The sequence below is a fragment of the Crocodylus porosus genome, unplaced genomic scaffold (genome assembly GCF_001723895.1).
Source record: "Crocodylus porosus isolate Cpor-Errol unplaced genomic scaffold, CroPor_comp1, whole genome shotgun sequence".
Taxonomy (NCBI): Eukaryota; Metazoa; Chordata; order Crocodylia; family Crocodylidae; genus Crocodylus; species Crocodylus porosus.
Window position 1 is genome coordinate 4,467,794 of NW_017728923.1, and position 20,240 is coordinate 4,488,033.

At 42.8% G+C, this 20,240-nt stretch overlaps 1 protein-coding gene across 4 annotated transcripts in view; it reads right to left on the minus strand.

The window, feature by feature from the left end:
- CUNH16orf71 (chromosome unknown C16orf71 homolog) overlaps positions 1–20,240 on the minus strand; it is a 203,623-nt gene that overhangs the window by 42,481 nt on the left and 140,902 nt on the right. For 2 of the 4 annotated variants that reach the window (XM_019539984.1, XM_019539982.1), the window contains 5 exons: positions 18,887–19,081; positions 13,981–14,307; positions 11,738–11,800; positions 7,777–7,830; positions 4,401–4,570 (listed from right to left, as the gene is read on the minus strand). In XM_019539984.1, coding sequence (XP_019395529.1) covers positions 4,401–4,570; positions 7,777–7,830; positions 11,738–11,800; positions 13,981–14,307; positions 18,887–19,081 — 809 coding nt within the window. The remainder of the gene's footprint in view (positions 1–4,400; positions 4,571–7,776; positions 7,831–11,737; positions 11,801–13,980; positions 14,308–18,886; positions 19,082–20,240) is intronic. The other 2 variants (XM_019539985.1, XM_019539983.1) reach the window with 2 other exon arrangements.

The following is a 20,240-nucleotide window of genomic DNA, read 5'->3' on the forward strand; positions in this document are numbered from 1 at the left end:
GCTTTGGATCAGGCTTCAGTTGAGGAATTGGAAAACAATGGGCAGAACTTTCATAAATGTTTGGAATTTACAATCTGGACCAGGCTTTCAAGTACTCAGCTCCCATTTGGGCATCAAATTACATGGCAAGCTTTTCCAAAGAGACTGGCACATTAGGCTTCAACAGGACCTGTGGGGGACCAGGACTTTCTAGGGACCACATTTTCAAAAGAGTTCATGGTCACATTTTCAATTACTCAGCACTCAAACTTAGGGGCAGATTTTCAAAAGAGTTCTGCTCCCAGCCAGGCATTTAAGTAAGATGTTAGTATCCAAAGGCTATCTTTGTGACCCTTATACTCAGAGTGCAGACAGAAGTGCAACTACCCACTGTACTTGAGAACGCTTTGCAGGAAGTGTTCTGAGTTACAATGATCACTTGGAACAAACAGAAGTTCATGGTTGTTTCCAGGGAGGAAAGGAATTTAGTGGGGCTGTACAAAGCTTCAGTCACTCATTTTATTCGGAGGAGATTTGGCCTGAATCTCCAAATCTGAATCGAATCAGGAGACCCATTAATTTTTCCAAATCAAATCGGAAGCGTCTGAATCAATTTGGAGAGATTCAACAATTTGGCCATAGACACAGCTTTATATGTTTTTTCTACGTACCTGAAGGTACCTGATGATACCATGAATGCTGAGATGGTGGGGCAAATGGAGCATCCCATGGGAGTGTGGGGTGGGAGGAGGTGTCTGACTGCCCCGGCCTACTTTTAGCAGGAATCACTGTCCCCCAAGTCAGACCAAATCCAAATCCGAATCAAATACTGCCTGCTTCGCACACCCCTAGAATCTAGCTGCTGTCTACAAGCCTGCAGCTGGTTTCTTTTAGTGACCATCCCTGCTAAGTTGCAAAGTTTTCAGAATGGGAGGGAGGAAAGTGAGCTGAAGGAGCTGGTTCTAGGGATTCCTCAGCCAGCACTGGAGGGTAGGGTGGATGTATTGGAGCCCCTTTGAGATAAGGGGCTCCAATTCACCCATCCCACCCTCCAGCAGGGGCTTAAAACCCTCCAGACTGAAATTGGCCCTTGCCAGCTGAGGAGTGGGGAGCGCCAGCTGGTGCCTTCCCCCTTCCCTCCCCGCCCCCCCACCCCCGAGATGCCAGTGGCACTTCTGGTTTGCTGTCAGCGCTTCCAGGGATGGTGACTGGCCACTGGGGGACCTTTCTCCCTGTCGGCAATCGGCCTCTGGGGGACCCCCAGAGCCAGAAGGCACCAGTTGCCCATGCAGAAGATGCTGTTTTGAAACAACTGCATCTGATGCATGCAATGAGGAGTCAGATTTTCATCAGATCAGCCATTTTTGAAGCTGTCTGGAGCCATGCACTTGTGTTTGGTTATGGCTATAAATTTTCCATCACCAGATTGGGCAAAAATTGTCTTCTGTTTATGCAGAGAGTTTCAAAAGGCTTTGTACCCAAAATGTGCTGAGTTCTTTCTTCTGAAAACCACCTGCCTTTAGTGTGTTTCCAAGAGCTGAGTGCTTATGAAAAGGAGACTCCAACAATGGGTGCTGAGATCTTCGGGAAGATCTGTCCTCAGAGCTGAAAAAACTAATCCCTGCTACCTGGGAGGTGAAACATCCTGTGCTTGTCTATCCTCCACTGTCAAAAACAGTCTATTATCTCTTTTTCTCATGCTCTGAAATAATACAACCTGCTTTTTTTCTACGAACAAACAAACAATGCTCATAATTTTAAACTCATTAGTCATCAGCTTTTAAGGAAACTAAATCAATGCTCAGCAGCTGCTCTGGTATGCTGGAAAAATCCAAGAACAAGTCAAGAAGTTCAGATGAAACAACAGCTCTCCAAAGCTTGCCACCCCCACCATCTCCTCTAGATAGACAAAGGGGCTTTTTAATAGCTGTTGAAATGCTTGCATGTTTTTGACAACCAATGAAAAAAGCATTTCTCTTTTTAAAGTTATGATAACAATAATATTGTAAATCTCTTACCAGCCACCCAAATAATCACCACATTTGCCTTAATGGGACAAAAGTGAGTACTCAAATGAGACAATGAGGGCTCAAAAAGAAGATAGGGCTATGTATCTGTATCCTGCCTTTTCTCTTTATTATTATGCACAGAGGCAGAAATTTTTATTGCATTCCTTTAAATAGATGGGAATTTTCCTCCTTGCCTATTATTTTAGAATATCAACATTGTTTTGTACTCTAACCCTTCCTTGAGAGTGTGAAAGGCAGCTGTCATAAGCCTTTACAGTCACCTTAAGTATAGGGACAAGAACAATTAGGCTTGGCAGAAATCAATTTTTATTTTTTAATAATTTTGGTGATATCAATTGACTTGATAATAATATTGATGTCTATTTTTAAGCATTTATTTAGATTTGTATTAATTTAAATTTCTAGGATTGTGTGAAACTAGGAGTGTGGCGGGCAGGCAATTTATTAATGACAGTATACTATTATTATAGTGCACTTTAAACACCTATCACAACAAGCATAACTGTAGGACATCAGTCCCAGCTCCGCTCTCCCATAGCTTCCTCATCTACTTTGTCACTTCCTCTTCCTTTGTTCCCAGTCCCCTACGGATTCTGGGAGGTGCAGTCCAAACAGCAGTCAGCATGGTTCTATAGGACTGCTCCCCCTTTAGTTACATACTCCATCAGCCATCATTTTTCTTACATTCCCTTTTTTATACATTTTGATTACTAATGATGGAAATATTTTTGCATTGGTCTGTGAGTATGAGGTGAAATTGACATTTATCAATGTTTACTGATAAAAATTGAATCGTGCAAATCCTAAGAATAATGGATCATTAATAAAGGCTTCCTTTCTCTAACATATTCAATGCACCCAAATGTTAAATACAAATTAATAAAAACCATCAGCATGAGTTTTAAACCACAAAATTCACCCTGTTTCAGTCACTCAACTTTCACTCTTTTGTTTTGTGATGCCAACATTTCATTAGCTCTCCAGGCATCACAAAGACTTCCAAGCTATAAAGAACTTGAATTCATAATGTTAAACAAAAAAGCAGAAAATAAAATACCTTTATAACTGAGGGGAAAAAACATCTTTCAGGCCTTCATTATTACCCAGGAGGAAAGGCACAGCCCAATGTCGTTTTTATTTGCACATCGCGTTTGAAGACCCCAGGATACAAATCTCAACAGCAGAGGTTCAAATGCAAATATGCTAAGGCTCAGTGGACTCATCTACATGTGCAAATAATGTAGGATCAGTTTACTCTAGAGTAGCAGCAGTCTGCTCTTGCTCCCTGTGGCCCTGAACTGGGCCCCTGCAGCAGTGAGGGGGAGCTCTAGGCTCCCCCTGGCTGCTAGCCCAGGGGCTGGCAGGGAGCATGGGGCCAGGAAAAAGCTGCCATTGTTCCCTGACCCCAAGAGCTGCCTGATGCTAGGGTGAGCTCTGCCACCAGAGCCTGGGTGCGGCCCAGGCCCCGACAGCAGAGAATGTCTAGGCCTGCTTTGCAATTGCAGGGCCGAGGATTGGAGATTTTTATCTCCTAGTCCAAGCTCCATGGTTGTGGGTCTGGCTAGGAGCTGGGCTGTGATATTCTTAACTCTCAGCCTGAGCTCCACGACTGCAGGCCTGGACTGAGAGATAAGATTCTCTCAGTCCTTGTAGAGCCTGGAGATAAGAATCTCTTAGCCCCTGCTCCTTGATCAGGATCAGGAGGTGGGGGCTGGGAACTCCCTGCTGCCATGGTAGGGGGACATTGTCCCCACATGAGCTCCAGTGGCAGAAACTGCCCCAGCAGCAGGCAGTTCCTGGGGGCATGGAGCAATCTCCTGCCCCCTGCTACTCAGCTGACTGAGAGCAAAATCCTAGTCAAGCATCTACATGTGCTGTACTGTTCAGTAAGTAATTGAGAGCAAATTTGCTACTTGTATTTACAGGTAACTTACTTGTGATTAAAGCAAATTACTGCACAGTAAGCATCTGCATGTGTAGATGGTGATCCTTACTGTGCAGTAGTTAGCTCTAATCTCGAGTAAAGTGTCTTGTGTAGATGCAGGGTGCACCCACTGTGAGTCAGGAAGCCTAACAACTAATTTATTCAGAGCCCAAGATGTCCCCAGACAAGTTCCACATGCTGCTCATAACTCAGAACTTTTGTCCTGGAAACACCAGCTCTGTTTCTCCATGCCATGAGATATAGAGAGTCTGTTGGCCTTGTAGCTATCTGCCTGTCTAACGCCACTGAGGATAAGATTCTTTTTTACAGACCACCTGTGACAATCACAGAAAAATCCTGGACTAGAACTATTGCCTCCTCAAGAATGGATTGTGCCAGCACATCCTGCAGCCTCTCTGCCCTAAATACAAATGAAGTCACAGATCTCCCTCTTTTTTTTGACAAACCTGCTTAGCTTCAGGTGAGAGAAGTCCTAAGATGATGTCTGGTTTCAGGGTCACATTCTTCATCCCAACGAAGCTGAATTTTTCTAAATCTAGCTTTCGAAAGATCCTGGCAAGGTTACGTGCCCAGGCACCAGGTTTGATCAGCAACACTGTGCAGAGAAGCTGGGCTCCTGAAACAAAGGACAAGTGTGAAAGCAAACCTGCTGATAAGAAATAGATGTAAAGCACAGAACACTGGTATTCATTTTCACTAGTTTTAAACACAAATTTAAATGTAAACTTTTTTGTTACCTAAGACAACGAGATTTAATAGCTGGCATGCCGTCCACAGGAACTGCACTGACTGAACCAAACAAGTACAGAATAAGAATGGTGATACAGTTTAACTTTTTAGTTTTAAATTGTATCTGGAGTAACCAGAAGCAGCAGGTTGAAATGGTTAGCTATTTGAATATCAGTGGTGAGCTCTACCTACAGTTCCAAAGCTTTTACATGACAGACTTGTACACCTAGAATCAATCTGTATAAAATTTACCTTTGGGGTCCTGTTTTTGGATGCCTGGAACAGGATAAACTATTCCCTTTTTTCATGTGATATAAGAAGAGAACTAAATCAAAGGTACCTTATGAAGTATATGGTGCAGTTCTTAGGGCAACTTATTATTTATCTCTCATATGCTTCTGTCTCTCGATGGCCCCCTCTACATATTACATGTATTACACAATTAAGTGGTTAATTGTGCAATTCATTTAGACTGGCTACACATACAAACTAACTATCATGCCATTAAACTGTCCATCCACCTATAAAGTTAGAGCTAGAAAATATGTAACTTTACAGCTAGTTTCTATCCAGCTTTATTTTGCATACTTGTAGATGCTGACCAGGAGAAAATTGCTCCCAGTCAAGCTAGGCAGCAGGGGGCCAGAGGGGGTAGGTACAGCTGTCCTGGCTTGGTGGGACACTGCCTCCTAGCCTAGCCACGAGGAGACAGGGACCTGCCCTGACTTCCACTGGTAGGGATAGCTGTCCCAACTGCTGAGCAGCTGCCTCCCAGCCATGTGGAGATCAGGATGGATCCCAATCTCCATGTGGTTGGGAGGCAACTGCCTGGCAGCTGGGACAGCTCTCCCCTACCTCATGGAAATCAGGACTAGCCCCCATGCCCCCTGCCAACCCTGGCTGGCACCCAGAGAAGCCTGGATCTCCCCCTGGCTGTTGCAGGGGGCAGAGTGGGGCAGAAGTGGCCTGAGACTGAACTGCTCCAGTTGGAAGCAAATTTGCTCTCAACAGGCTCATGTTCAGATGCGTGTGGGGGTGCAGTTTAATGTGTCTGAATTTTCTGCGCAGAAAGTTCAGGCACATTAACTGCATGTGTAGGTGCACCCACTGTCAAGTAGCTTAAGTTGTTAACTTCCTGTGAATAGCACTGTCTTTATTAAAACAGAAACTTTAAGGAAAACTTTGGAGTGTGTCTGAAACATACCCCTCCAGGGCTGGTAGCCAAAAATTCACCATGTAATAGAGAGCGCCAGAAAATGAAACTGACCAGAAATGGAATGTGACCAGACTAGCTTTGCTGACCTCACTGGTTGAAACGTATAAGAAGGAAACACACAGCATAAATGTTAACATCTAAGAAACCTCATTCTAAAGTTCTACCAGTCAAGTTAACCTTAAATGTTATAATGTTGGATATATAGTTACATCACTTATCCTAATGATGCCCTTTGAATATTTGTTTTCTAACTCTGTTGTTATAATCAGTAAACTAAGCCTGTCATTTACTGGCAGAAAACAGTACCAGTTAGCAAGAAGATGAGATAACCAGTACTGCAGATGGCTAGCGCTGTTCCCATTATTATCTGTTTGTGTATATAAAATGTCACTTTATGTTTCTTATGCATCATATTACTAATTATACAGCTGTCAGTGCAATGAAGCCTCAACAATACTACATGTATTTTGTCTGCATATGCAGTAATTTTCAAATGGCAAGAGGCATGGTATTGATTCATAGCACAAAATGGGTTGGGACCAAATATAGAAGTAACAACATGTTCTTCATTCTATAGGAAAACCTAACCCATTTCCTATTGGGAGTTCTTACACTGCGGGATCTACTATTTTTTTTATAACATCCTTGAACAGAAAGGTAAATTCCATAGCAACAGCTTGCTCTGCAGAGGCAAGCCTCCCTGTTCCCTTCAGCTACTGGTATATAGAATGGCAATTTAAATTACATACTGTTACATAAGTACTCATTGTCCTCAAAATGTTTTACTCACCATCTGCTACATTTCTGGGCAAACAGTCCCATTCTTTCTGGTATGTGAATCACCACATCCTGCTTATTCATATACTTTATTCGCATAATGTAGACATATTATCCTGGCCTGAAGATGTACAAATGCTCTTATCTTCAGGGTGGCCTTTAAAACATATATCTTCAGATCCTTCTAAGAGCTACATTTTCTACTAGATCCATGGTTCTCAACATTTTTAGTCTCAAGGCACTCCTATCTAAACTCAAGGCACCCCTTAGAAAATGTTAGCTCATAGTTTTCACTTGTTTTTTTTTACTACAGGAAAATAAAACAGCAATTCTTCTGCTGCAAACAACTCAGAAATCCCACAACAGGTCAGAATGCTTTTAAGACTACAAATTCCTATGTGAAATCTCTTGGGCATCATGTCTGCACACCTAATAGTGCTAACATTGTGCTGCACCCCTGAAAAGATCTCAAGGTACCCCAGATTGAGAATGACTATACTAGATCCACACAGTGGACTGTCACTTATAGCAATAATCACTTCCCATATTATGTGTTACCTTTATTATGCAGGCCTCTTTAATCTTTTCCAAGACTCCTGGTTACATTCTCCATTCACTTGTGACTGCTTTCTGAATTTTCCAGGTTTTGGTAAAACTTTTCTGGCCTTGGTAGCTTTTTTATGTTCTGTGGTTCCCTCAGTTCCCTTTCTGTTGGTCCAAGTTTACCAAAATGCCTCTAAGTGGTTTTACTTTCAAAGAAGTGACATGCTGGCTTCATGAGTACTGATAAAGCTGCAATGCATGTTTTTTTTTTAATTTAGATGTGTGATTTAAAGTGAATTCTCTCTCAAGAGAAGGAAATGTCTGGCTTCCTGAGATGTTTAGATACGGAAGTATGTATTACTGTCAGTGTTCAAACCCAGGGAATGATTTGATACAATTCTAATTGTCTTCCTTTTGCTTGGTATCTTTAACTGCTCCATAAAACCAGAGTCAAATAAACACACACTTTTCTGCAGGAAGCTTTGCTGAATAACTGAGGGGGGAGAGGGGCGGGAGGGGAGGGGGAAGAGAGAAAGTTACTATATTGCCTCTCTTACCTGCTTGCATGTAGGTGAACACTGATTCTACACTGCTTCTTTGAGTTTCTCCCCCTAAAGAAGAAGAGATGAATAGATATTAATAGAAGGCAGCCTTGCTTGGGGAATAATACTATCATCTCTGTTGTAAATGTAGCGTGTGATTATTACACAGTTGTTCATAAGGATTCATTTGTTTTCAGAATCCCATGTCTAGACATACACAGCCTTATTTTAGAAGTTCTGGGGTTTCAGAAATGGTGGGAGCATCCACAAATCTCAACCCAGCCCTGCAGGAGCTCGCTTGTGAAAATCAGACCAAGCAGTATATATCAGTTATACAAGTGCTGAATTCCATAGATTTAATTCTCACCTACCTTGTTACTGTGTTTGGGGAAAGGAGGTTAACCTTGGGAGGAACAGAGGTGGTTTAAACCACCTTTGTGATCCCCAATGTTGTGGCCAAACCAGAGTTTGCCTGACCATTTGGGTAAGGCAGAGCAGTCTCAACACTGATCTAACTTACGCTCTGTTTCCCAGGCCCTTCAATGGGCTCTAAAAAATAGAGCAGAGGTAGTGAAGTATATTTTGGCCACACCCCTAATCTACCTCCTAAAACTATGAAGCAGAGCTAATTAACATGAGTGTAGCAGCATGCAAACACAGCCACACTACTGGTTCAGGAGGCAGTGGGTGCATATACACACAGTATGGTGCTGTTGCTACAGCACTTTTGGAAGTACTAAAACATGGCGCAGTATGGGTGGTTACTGTGCAGTGCACGTGGGTAGATTTCACCCCCATGTCGCTTTAGGGGCGTGCTATTCCCAAGGAGTGCGCTGCTAAGGCAATCTAGCCGGTGATCATGTGTAGACATACTTGATTTCAACATCACTATAGCCTACTGTACGGCAACATAGAGCACTGTTACGTTGCCATATGGCAATGTGTAGATGCTCCCTGTGTTTAGCAGTACATATGTCCCTCTAGGCTGTTACTTTGGGAATATCTATGGGCACAACACAGGAGCAATAACTAGTATCTAGGCAACTAAAGCTCATGTTTATAAAAACATTTGCAATGTAGGGATTGGCTGACTCAAGGATTATAATAAAGTTTGAAACCTTGTGCCTCTAGGGTACCCGCCAATCCCCACCCTGGGTGAGGGAGGGTGGAACAGTACTGACATTTGAAGGCTCTTTGGTTAAATAATTTGGTGGGTTTCAGTCCAGTGACAACACAAAGATTACAAAACCCACTAAATGTCCCTCTTACCAACACTCTTATTGGAGAACCAAAAGGAGTGAACAGGTCAAAAATAAACTCCCTACACACTCCTAGAGAACACTCCTCATAGCCAGCAATGGGGAACATCACTGAGAAAGCTGGGGCTGCTTCTGCTTCTTTAGTAACTCATTAAAAGAAAGGAGCTTCCAATACTTTTAATCTGGTAACTTTAAACAACACTAAATTTAATTCTAAAAAGTAAAAAAACCAAAAAAAACCCCCAAACCCTGTTTGTTAAAGGCAGACCCAGTCATTACAATCTTTCTGTATTTATTACAGTCTGAGGTCAGTATGGTGTCTCTTTCCCATAGCACTTTATTTGGAAGCTGCTTATCCATTGGATCCTTTCCTTCTAATAAGATCTAGTTTCTTTCTGTGTCTCTATTTTCTGTTCTGCTGAAATAATAAGAGGTGATAGTATAGGGCAGGTCTGACTCTCAATCCCTCATCTCACTTCTCAGTGAGTACTTCCCCTCAGGACCGATTTCCTTCTTTACAATGTGAGGTTCTTATAAGCTTTCCTTGAAACTGTAACCTGGGAGGAAGCCTGATCTTGTGGACTCTGGGCTGGACTGGGACTCAAGAGACTTAAGCCCTCTTCTTAAGTGTGCCACTGACCTTGGGCAAGTCATTTTATTTTTCTATGCCTCACTTTTCCCCATCTGTATAAGAGGGATATGGATGTTGGCTTCTTTGATAAAATACTTTGAGATTTAGAGATGAAGTGTGCTAGAAAAGCTAGGCATTATTCTAACCCTAGACAGGGCTGCCTACCCATCCCAACTCACAGGAAGGCCATAGAGAAAGTATGATGCAATGGTTAGAGCACAAGCCTTGGACTTGGGAAACCAAGGCTAGTATTTCCTACAGACATCCTGTGTGACCTTGGGCCCAAAGATTCAGAGATAATTAAGCACATAGCTCTCACTGATGTCAGAAGCCCCTCTGGAACGGGCTGGAGGAGTTTCTGAAGTGCCAAGTGCCTTTGTCCCCCAGCTGCTAAACACAGGACAAAGTTGAATCCTGTGCTTTGGTCCCTTGTTTAACTATGCTGGCTGGCCTGCCTGCAGCAGCATCGGTGGGCCAGCCAAAATTTATACAAAGTCACCTTCAGTGCTCTACTCTGTCTGTCTACTCTGTTGGCTTGTTCCCATCCCAGGTATTGGTCAAGCAAAATCACTGCCTGATAGAAATAAAAAGCAAGGCTCAAATTACTGCCTGGCTGCTCAAGCTGTAGACTCCTGGGGTGAAAGACCTGGTGGTGGAGTAGCAGTAGTGCAAATCATTCACAATCCTTACTATGCCTAGAAGCAGTACAGGGAAGGGCATGGCCACAGCACTTATTAAGCATAGCTTAGCTTTTATAACCCCTAGGTCCCTCAATGGGCTAACTGCTTTGTTTTTTCTCCCTTACTCACTTTGCCTCTTCTTTTTCCTCCCCACTTCCCTACCATTTGTTTTCTAATCACTGCTTTCTTTTTAGCAGCTTTGCTTCTTGTAGTCCCTTTACAGCATCTGATGAAGCAAGCCCTCTGCTTCTGAAAGTTTATGCTATACATGTCTGATTTAGTTAATCTATGAAGTGTAAATCTACCTTGATTTCTCCCAGAAATATCTGCAGCAAGGCTCTTATGGATCCCGATCTGTTAGACCCTTGTTGCACAGGACACTTAGGGCAAATCCAGACAAATGAGGACATGAAGTATGCATACTGCACATGCAGGCGTACCCTACACTGCTACTTTGCTGGATGGGGGAGTTTTTTGATCCGAGAAGATCCAGGGTCAAAAAACTCATGCCAAAAAAACCAGGGTGGCCCATGTGATGGCAGCATGCACTGCCCAAAACTGAAGCCTGGCTGGCCAGAGCCATGTTTTGGTTGCTGGCCAGGCTTCTTGCTGCAGAAGCACCACAGCTCCAGCTCCTCGAGGCTCCCAGGACTGCAGGTAAGGCTGCTGGAGGCTGCCAGGACCCCAGGTAAGGGCACAGTTACTGGCCCCAGCCTCCCCTACCTCACCCCAAGTAACCTGCTGCATGCCAGAGCGTGCATGTGGCACGGGTTTCCCCTGGAGACAAGTAACAGCAGAACAAAGTGTGCCACTGTTACTTGTCTCAGGGAAATGCATGTTCCTGCTCATCTGGATGTACCCTTAGACTCCAGTGTGGTGCTGGACCTGGGACTGGCAACCAGCAAACTGCTGTTATTACCTCTGTGGAGTGGTCAGATGAGAACTGAACACATATTACTTAATATGATTTGAATATACACCTCCACCCAAAAGTCCTAACTTTCCTATAATACAATTGCACTTAGCAATATACATTTGCACTTTACACACATTTTACTACAAACAGCAGATGATCACATTTTAAGTGCAGTTAACACATCCTAGGTGTAGTGTATGACAAGGCCCTTAATCAAACCTGCACCCTTCTTGCACTGGCTCTAGCAACAAGTGGTGCAGATACCATTGCCTACCCCCACCCCAATCTTGGGTTTAGCTGAGCCCTCTCTGTAGCAAAGACTTGCTAATCCAGGGGTTGATGGATCTGACAAAATCCTGTACACTTAGCATTTTTTTCAAATTTGTTTTAAGAATATAAAATAGTCTGAAAATAGCTTGTAGATATATACTGAAACAGTTTGAAAGCTAGTGTCTAAAAGGGGCAACTGCTCCCATAACTATGGTCTTACCTTCAATCCTGGAACCTCTGCCAGGTGGTGGCAGGTACTTCATAGCAGGGCAATGTTTGGAATCTGAAAAGGGAAAGAGAAGTGCTTTTTATGACTAAGCATGGTGTGATGGCAGCATCTACTTGTTGAGGCTGGGAATGTAACTATATCTACCATGATGATAATAGTGGGCTCTAAACAGCTGCAAACCACTCAAGGGGAGAACTGCTCTTTAGAACAAAGACCCCCTGAACGATAAAACAAGAGGAGGAAAGAATTCAGAGTGGCTTTACAAAGAGATCCTGCAGGTTCCCAGAGTCATGGTTAATAGTAGTGTCTGTGCTTCATGTTTACTGTTGACAATGGCTTATATGAGTAAGGCTGGCTTTGCAGTTAACTCTTCCCTATAGAAGCTGATTTCTTACACTACACTTTAGATTTCAAGATTACTTTAATGCAAGTTAATGCTGCATTAACTCACATGGCTCTTATACTACATTTTGGGAGGCTGAACCCCACCCCTTTTTCAAGAGGCTGTTTTTCCTCCACCTTCATTCTGCATATACAACACCTGCACCCAGTCATCCAAGATCTTCCTTTTATAAGAACAGCATTTCTTTTAACGCTATCACAAGTCCCATCTTATTTTCTATAATGCTGGTTCATTGTTCTATTCTATATAAGCATCTGGCATCTGATGGAAGTACATAAGACTTTGGTGGTGGCAATGCAAATGAATTTTCTTCCCAGCGAGAGGAAAGGCAGCTAAAGGGCTATTACTTATATAAGGAATAAATGAGCTTATGGGACTCCAACACTTCCTCACTTTTGATAAAGTTACTGTGTACTTGACTTACCTTCAGCTCTTCAAGATAAGCATGTAAGCATAATATAAGAAACGTGCACAGCTGTGGGATCCAGAAGATGGTATACAATGCAAATGCGCATATTGTTTAACTTTGGGTGCTGAGAATCAGGGTTTCCTTAGATCTCATGTGATGTGCTCCTGCATTTTGTATTAGAGGCAAACAGCAAGAATCGCATCCTGTACTACTCCAAGGTAGCTGAATATTCCCACTGCTTGTAAAGTGATTTGACTTAAGGAGGTCTACCTCCACAGTACTTTCCACAGAAGAAAACTGGTAGGTTCACTACATGGAAATAGCAGTATGTATCATTCATATTTGGGAAGCCTTTGTCAGCAGTCTATCCATGTTTCACAAACTGTTCTTCCTTCTTTAGTGTGAAAAGAAAATCTGACAAAAATTCCACTGCATCATCTGTTTTAGTTCCTAAAGACCTAAGGTGTCTATCTGCACAGGAACACTGGGTGCTGGAGTGTATGTCTATACTTTTATATGTTGTCAAACATTATACGGGAGCTGAGTTCTGAAATCAGTGGCTATGATGTGCTCTGTCAGATTTTAAAGAGTATGGGAATTGTTTGAACTAGAGCGTGGCCATCCCACAAGTTGTCCATGGGCTCCAAGGGGTTAATGTGCAGTTCTAACCCCCACACCACAACATCTCTGCAGCTGCAATATCAGCCATAGCTCCAGGCTCCCTACTCCTTCCTCCACCTGTCAGTTTCTGCCTTTGTCTAGCAGTCCAGGGAGATGAGGGTGAGTCTGTGGCTGCGTCCAGGAGGGGGATGGGGGCCACATGCTGGATAGTGGAGGGGGATAGTGCCCATATTGTGCAGTGTTTAAAGGTATGTGCCCATGTGGGCATAGATGGAGTATAGTGGTGGGAGGATGGAAGTATCTGTGTGGCAGTGTGCAGCCTCTGGAGCATGTGGCTCCTGGGAGCTTAGAAGCTGGACAGCCTGCGAACTAGAGCATGGGAGCTGCATGCTAATCCTCACTCAGTAACGTATAAATATTAGACCTCAGTCCTAGCATTTAGGTTGTCTGTCTTGGTTTCTTCATATATGAAGTTGCAAAATGTTTGTAATATTATTTACCTGCCTCATGGGGTATTGTAATGGCTACTTAATATTTGCAAATGACTTTGAGATGCTCAGATGAAAAGTGCTATGAGGATGCAAAGTTGTATTAAACTATTAGAGCCAAATCGTGCTTCCAGGTTTACCAATGTGGCTGCCAGTGACTTTACTGGAACTCTACAGAGGCATCCAAGTGCAGAGTTTTACCCTGAGTTAATATTTTAATTTGCTTCTTTCCAAGTCTGAGCAGACCCCACAGCAAAGGATTCCTTTATCTGGGTTCATTGGAAAGATTTAAAGAAGGAAAAACAGCACCTACCAGCTATAAAATCTTTCTCATAGAAGAAAAGTATTGCCTGTCTGAAGGCTGTTTCTGGGGTCAAGGCCATCACCCTCTGTAGGTGATGAATGTCGGTGCTTAGCTTGTCCCCAGGTGGCATTAGTCTTTTCAGTGTCTCAGCAAGAACCACAAAGGCATTGAGTCTCCGTAATGCACATACAAGGACTGGGCTGGATGTCAGCTTATCAATACTTCTTTGCCAGGATGTATCTCCCACCTCAAAAGGGGTTACTTCTTTGGCCTGACTTCGAGTGAGACAGGGCAACCACTTGAGGCCCAGAAGCTCAAATCCTGGATCCAGCCCATCTGGAAGTCAAGAGAAGTGTATTTATTACTAATTGGTAGCTAAGCTTGTGTTCCTCTGCTGGGGACCTTATGTCTTAGGGCCTTGTTGCACATTACACTTAGGACATATTAACTGTACTTAAAAACATCAGGGTGCCTGTACACATGCCAGGAGGCTGCTCTGACACACTAATAACAGTGATAATTACTGTGCTCCAGCAAACTTGCCTAGTCTTGTGTATTAGCAACCCCATGCTTCAAAATGGCAGCAAGGGTGCTTTAACTAAAGCTTGGCAAATGAGCTTTAGTACAATGCCCCCACCACCGTTGTGAAACGTGGAGATGCTGATACACAAGATGCTGCCAATGCTTTAATCAGAGTAGCTCTCAGAGCTGTTGTAACTAAAGTGCACACCACCCCCGCACTTGTAAAGCTGTCCTCAACATCCAATTATTCAAGCAGTAAAACACATGCTAAGTCCATTGTAACATACCAAAGTTAGAACTTTTCCAGCAAGGAGTATCTCCAAATCTTATTACCTAATACATGTTGAACTAATACCAGGCTGCTCCCTGGCGGTCATATGGAGAGTCCATTGCTGTGAGACTGGCAAACAGTTGTTTATTGCTCCGAACCCCACCACTGCACCAGGGTCTTGAACCCACTTGGTGTGTTTCCAGGGCTTGGACAGACAAACAGCTGTTTGTCACTCCCAGCCTCTGAACCTCATTGGAGTTTTGAACCTGTTTGGTGTGTTGCTGGGACTGGGACCAACAAACAGATGTTTGTCCATCCGAGCCTCCACAACACGCTGCAGTAAACTTGAGTGTCCAAGGGCTCTGGCACTTAGGACATGTTTTATTTAGACTGTACTAAGCATGACCATGGGAGTACTTACAATACTTTCTAACTCCCTGTAATTAGTTACTTTCTAACTTGCTTACTACGATGCAAATAAAATGTGTCCTAAGTGATAAGGCTCTCACATTTACAGAAGTCCGTGATCTTCTTTTAGTAGACCAGCAACTTCCAAATTTGTTTTGACTGCACACCCTCTCCTGTCTAACACTGAGTTTGATACAGGTTTTGGAAACCTACTGGGCAAAATCTTTGTATGTTCAAAAGATAAAACTGTTAGCAAGTTCCATTACTATTAAAGAATGGGCTACCTGGGAACTAAAGTACCCTGTGCCACATCAACAGGGAGTCAAAGAGAATAAGTGCCACAATCTGATTAGAGAAAGGTGGTAATGTAGAGAAATTGAAAGGGATATGTTGGGAATACAATGATAGCTAAATGCCTGAATACAGCACAGTATATAATTATAGATACTTTAACATCTCTGATAATGCTCCATTTAAGGGCTATAAATTATAGTAATAAAGTGCAATATAACATTGACTTGTCACTAGAATGACTTAGCCCTTATTATGTTTGCAAACTACTCTTGTTTCCAGTGTAGCAAACTATTTGGGGGTTCAATACATAATTACATATTGCTGAAAGTTACTGTGGGTATTCAGATACCTTTGCTCACTTTGAGTAGTATCTTATTCTAGAAAGATTGCTTCAACAGTACTCTCAAAGTAGGATCATATTTAGTGTAAGCCAAGGTGACAGACCTATGAGATGTCGGGCTGTCCAACTGGTAGCCCACATGTAGCTTTAGAGGGGTTCAATTGTGGCCTGTGGGGCTTGTTGGTACAGCTCCAGAACCCAAAGGTTGAATGCTGCCACCACGTGCCTCCGCACGCCCATGCCCCCTGTCAAACTCAGGATCTTCAGTTGCTGTTGGTGACTTAAATCAGAAGCAGGGGAAAAGTGGGGATGAGCAGTGGCAGTGTTCACCTGGGTTTCAGAGTCATGAGAATTTAAAGGCAGCAATAGTCACGTCAATAAGCTGCTGCCCTGCCACCAGAGGTGGGTTGTTCAGCCCTGCAGTCCAGATCTGGCTCAGAGAGCCAAATGAGTTCTGACAGCCCTCATCTATATTAATCTATGCAATGTTCCCAGTCTACAACATTTTTAGTGTTATTAGTGCCAGGTAATAATAAATTACAAGCATAGTTTTTAGATCTTATATGGGTTTTATGTGTACATCTGCAAACATATAACAAAGTCAGTATTATTAATCTCATTGTGCAGGGAGGGAAACTGAGGCACAAAAAGCATGACTTTGTCAGTAGTCACAGAGCAAGTCATTGTTGGAGTCTGGAGTAGAACTCATGTGTTCAGACTCCCCTAACCCATGCCATAATTGCCAAACCATGCCAGGTCCCAAATGTTAGACAAGGGCAAAACTGTCTGGATTACAGCAGAGCCAAATGGAGATTTAGCACATCCTTGAAGTGATTCAAAACCTACTGACACAATCTGGGCCAGAATACTCTTTGAAATGTTGCCTGGGATTGGACCATCACTAACTAATACTCACAGACTATTTGAGCTAAATCCTATTTCATGCGAGGTACTTAAATGACACATTCAAGGTTACTTTAACTGCCACTTGTTGGCACTTACCAATTAATGAATCTCAGAATGACCCTACTGGAAGCTATGAGGCCATTCAAAATTTTAGCTCAAAATCCTAATTGTTAGGGCACTTGCATAGGAAGCTGGAGACCAAGGATGCCTGTAGACATGCTGGGAGGCTGCTCTGACATGCTGTAATGGCAGCATGTCAGAGCAGACTCGATTAACTGAGTCTGCTAGAACGTGGCAATTACTGTGCTCCAGTCAGCCTACGCCTCTCGTGTATCAATGTCCCTGTGCTTCAAAATGGCAATGGGTGTTTTAACTAAAACTTGGTGAATGAGCTTCAGTTCAAGTGCCTTCACTGCCATTTTGAAGCGCAGGCACGATGATACATGAGACACTGTGGTGCTTTAATTAGAGCGGCACTCACAGCAGCTCTAATTACATGTTTCCCTCACTTTATGCTGTACATCCATTCCTGGAAAATGGCGCATAATTTGAATGCACATAAAGGGAACCCACTTTACAATGTAACAAATAGGGATACGGTCCAAGACCTTGGCTGTACTGACCCCCAGACCATTGCTACCACTTTTAGAAGACAATTTTGGTACTCGCCAGCAGCAGACAGTACACGCAAGCACAGGGCACTATCATAATGGGGATGGTAACTACAGAAACACATGTTGCAGACAACAAACAAGGAGCACAGGAGACTATATTTTGGTGCACATAACTCCCACAATAAACTGCACAAAGCAGCTGACTGCAGGCTTCTACCATACCAATCGCATAAGAGTGAATTTACCTCACATATAATGAATTTTTGGTATAAAAAGTGTTATCGCATAGGAGCAAATTTGCACATACAGAACCAGCATAAAGCAAGGGAAACCTGTAAAGCACCCTCCCACCCCCGTCCTTCCCCTGAAATGCATGTAAAAATGGCCTGAGGTTCTAGGTTTGTTGGTTGTAGCCGTGTCGGTCTAAGGACATAGGCAGATAGGGTTCTTTGGACAGATGTGATATCTTTTATTAGATGAGCTAAATAGCTGGAAAAATTGTTCTTTGCAAGCTTTCAGGCACAAACACCCTTCTTCAGGCATAGAGGGATTCTGGTGGTGTTTTCAGACTCTCCCTATGCCTGAAGAAGGGTGTTTGTGCATGACAGCTTGCAAAGAACAATTTTTCCAACTATTTAGTTGGTGTAATAAAAGATATCACATCTACTCAAAGAACCTTGTTCCCCAAGGTTTTAGGTCAGGAGGAAGAGAGCAAACCACAGGGTTTGTGCCCTCACAGGGGTGAGAACAAACCACAATGGGCAGAAACTTTCTCATTACTCTCTATCCAACTAATATTAAAGGAAGGTTTAGGGGGATGGCCCTAGGATGTGGGGCCTCCCACTCCCCTGGCAAGTGCCCTAACTGCTAGGCTATTGGGCTAAAACACAGGAGCGTGCTCCTAATCCTTTTCTTTCACATCATGAGCTTTTCCCTGGCTACAGTTTTGATACCTAAGTGGCCTTGTGTGGGTATGTAGCCACATACCTGGCCACACATATCACAGCCCTACTGAGTATGCTTAGCAGGTACATGAAGACTTGTGTGCCCAGACCTGAGACACAAACCATATGTAAATACCCAAAACTGCAGTTATACAATTGTGTTATGTACTATTTAGGTGCATAACGTGAAAAAGGATTTAGCCCTTCATCTCTTGAGGCAGGGAAAATAAATGTAACTAAGTTCTGAAAGAGCCTATGCAGCTATGGGTAGCTAGGCAAGTGGTTCTCAGCCTTTTTGGATTTGAGGCTCTCCTCACTGGATTCAAGGCATCTCTCCAAAACTTTTGTCAATTGAGTGGCACCCAACTTCAAGAACAAATTTTTAGAATGCAGTAGTTGCCTCCTTGCAGAGGAACTGGGCAGTGGGGGTGAGAGAACAGCCAGTCAGGGACAATCCTGACCTTGCACTCATCTCCTCACCTCCTTAATTCCTAACATTTCAGGGCAGCCTTCACAGGATCTGGTGGCACCTCAGGCTTGGCACCTTGACTGATAATCATTAAGCTAGGCAGAACCTAGGCAACCTCTACAGCCCATCCTTAAGAAATGGAATCACCTGGTTTTTCAAGTGACTTCTTGTTGCAAGGGCAAAGGATTTGGCAAAGAAGGTCTCCGGCATTCTTTATGGCTTCATTTCCACTCAGTGTCAGGATGACAACTTGTTCCATCTCAGGATCAGAGGCATAGGTTCCATTGCATAAAACATTCAGAGGCATGCTACATGGGTCTGGCACTGCACTGAGATTGCCTCCTGCCCAGGGAGAGAAGCAAAATAAATCTAGTTATCCAAGGAAAATTAATCTCCACTTTCTTCAGTGGGAGAGACTGAGCCATCTTTAATAGGGCAACAGAACACAGATTCTGAGAAACATCCTTACAAATACAAAAGTCGCCAAGTGACTGGTGACTGTCTCAGCTTGGTCCCTACCAAATTCTTGCTTGAAAAATGTAAGCTAAGCCACTGGCATAATCCTAGTTTATAATACCTTTACTCACCCTTGGGTAACAGGGAGAGTGATTAAAATCAAAGTGATTTAAATTACTATTTAACTGCGATTTAAACCAGCAAGGAAGAAATCTTGATTTAAATATCTCATTTAGATTTTGTTTTAATTTTGGTTTTTTAGATACTTAGATTTATAACTCAATACAGCTTTTACACTAAATTAACATGGAAGATATGTTACGTGAAGATTTAAACAAATATATATAATTTAACATACATTTGTTCACTTCCTTAATGTTTATATCCTATGAAATTAGAAAATGGTGAATGCCTTTATTTACTAGGTGTTTTGTTTTTTTACCTGTAATTTGTGTCAATCTGCTTTTGGAAAGAAATTGAAATTTGATTGAAAGCACAGATTGTAATCATAGCATGTTTTGCATTTCAAACTAATTTATAATACAAAGGAAATATTAGCTGTACCTAACTAAGTGAATTGATTATTTCTGGTTACCATGTCCACCAAGATTTTAGAGCTAGTAGATATCAGCTTCTCACTCTAGTAATTATTTAGAGATTTGGAAAAAGGAAACACATCTTCTCACTTTTTTTATGGACTAATCAGTTTCTCAACTCTGAACGAGCCAACTGGTTCAAACTAAATAAACTGAAAAAAGACACTATTTTGTCTCTGCACCAGTAGAAGGGGCAGTAGCTGCCTAACAGGGGTGTGCGAAGCAGGCCCTATTCAATTCAGATTTGGATTTGGCCTGAATCAGGGACAGTGATTTGAGTTTTTGATTTGAATCACTGTCCCTGATTTCATTTGGCCAATCTGAATCTGAAGATTCAATACTGATCTGGAGAATCAGCGATTCAGACATAGACACAACTTTAAAAGTTTTTTCTACATACCTTGAGGTAGCAGGCACAGCTTGTGATTGCTGCGATGCTGGGGTGGATG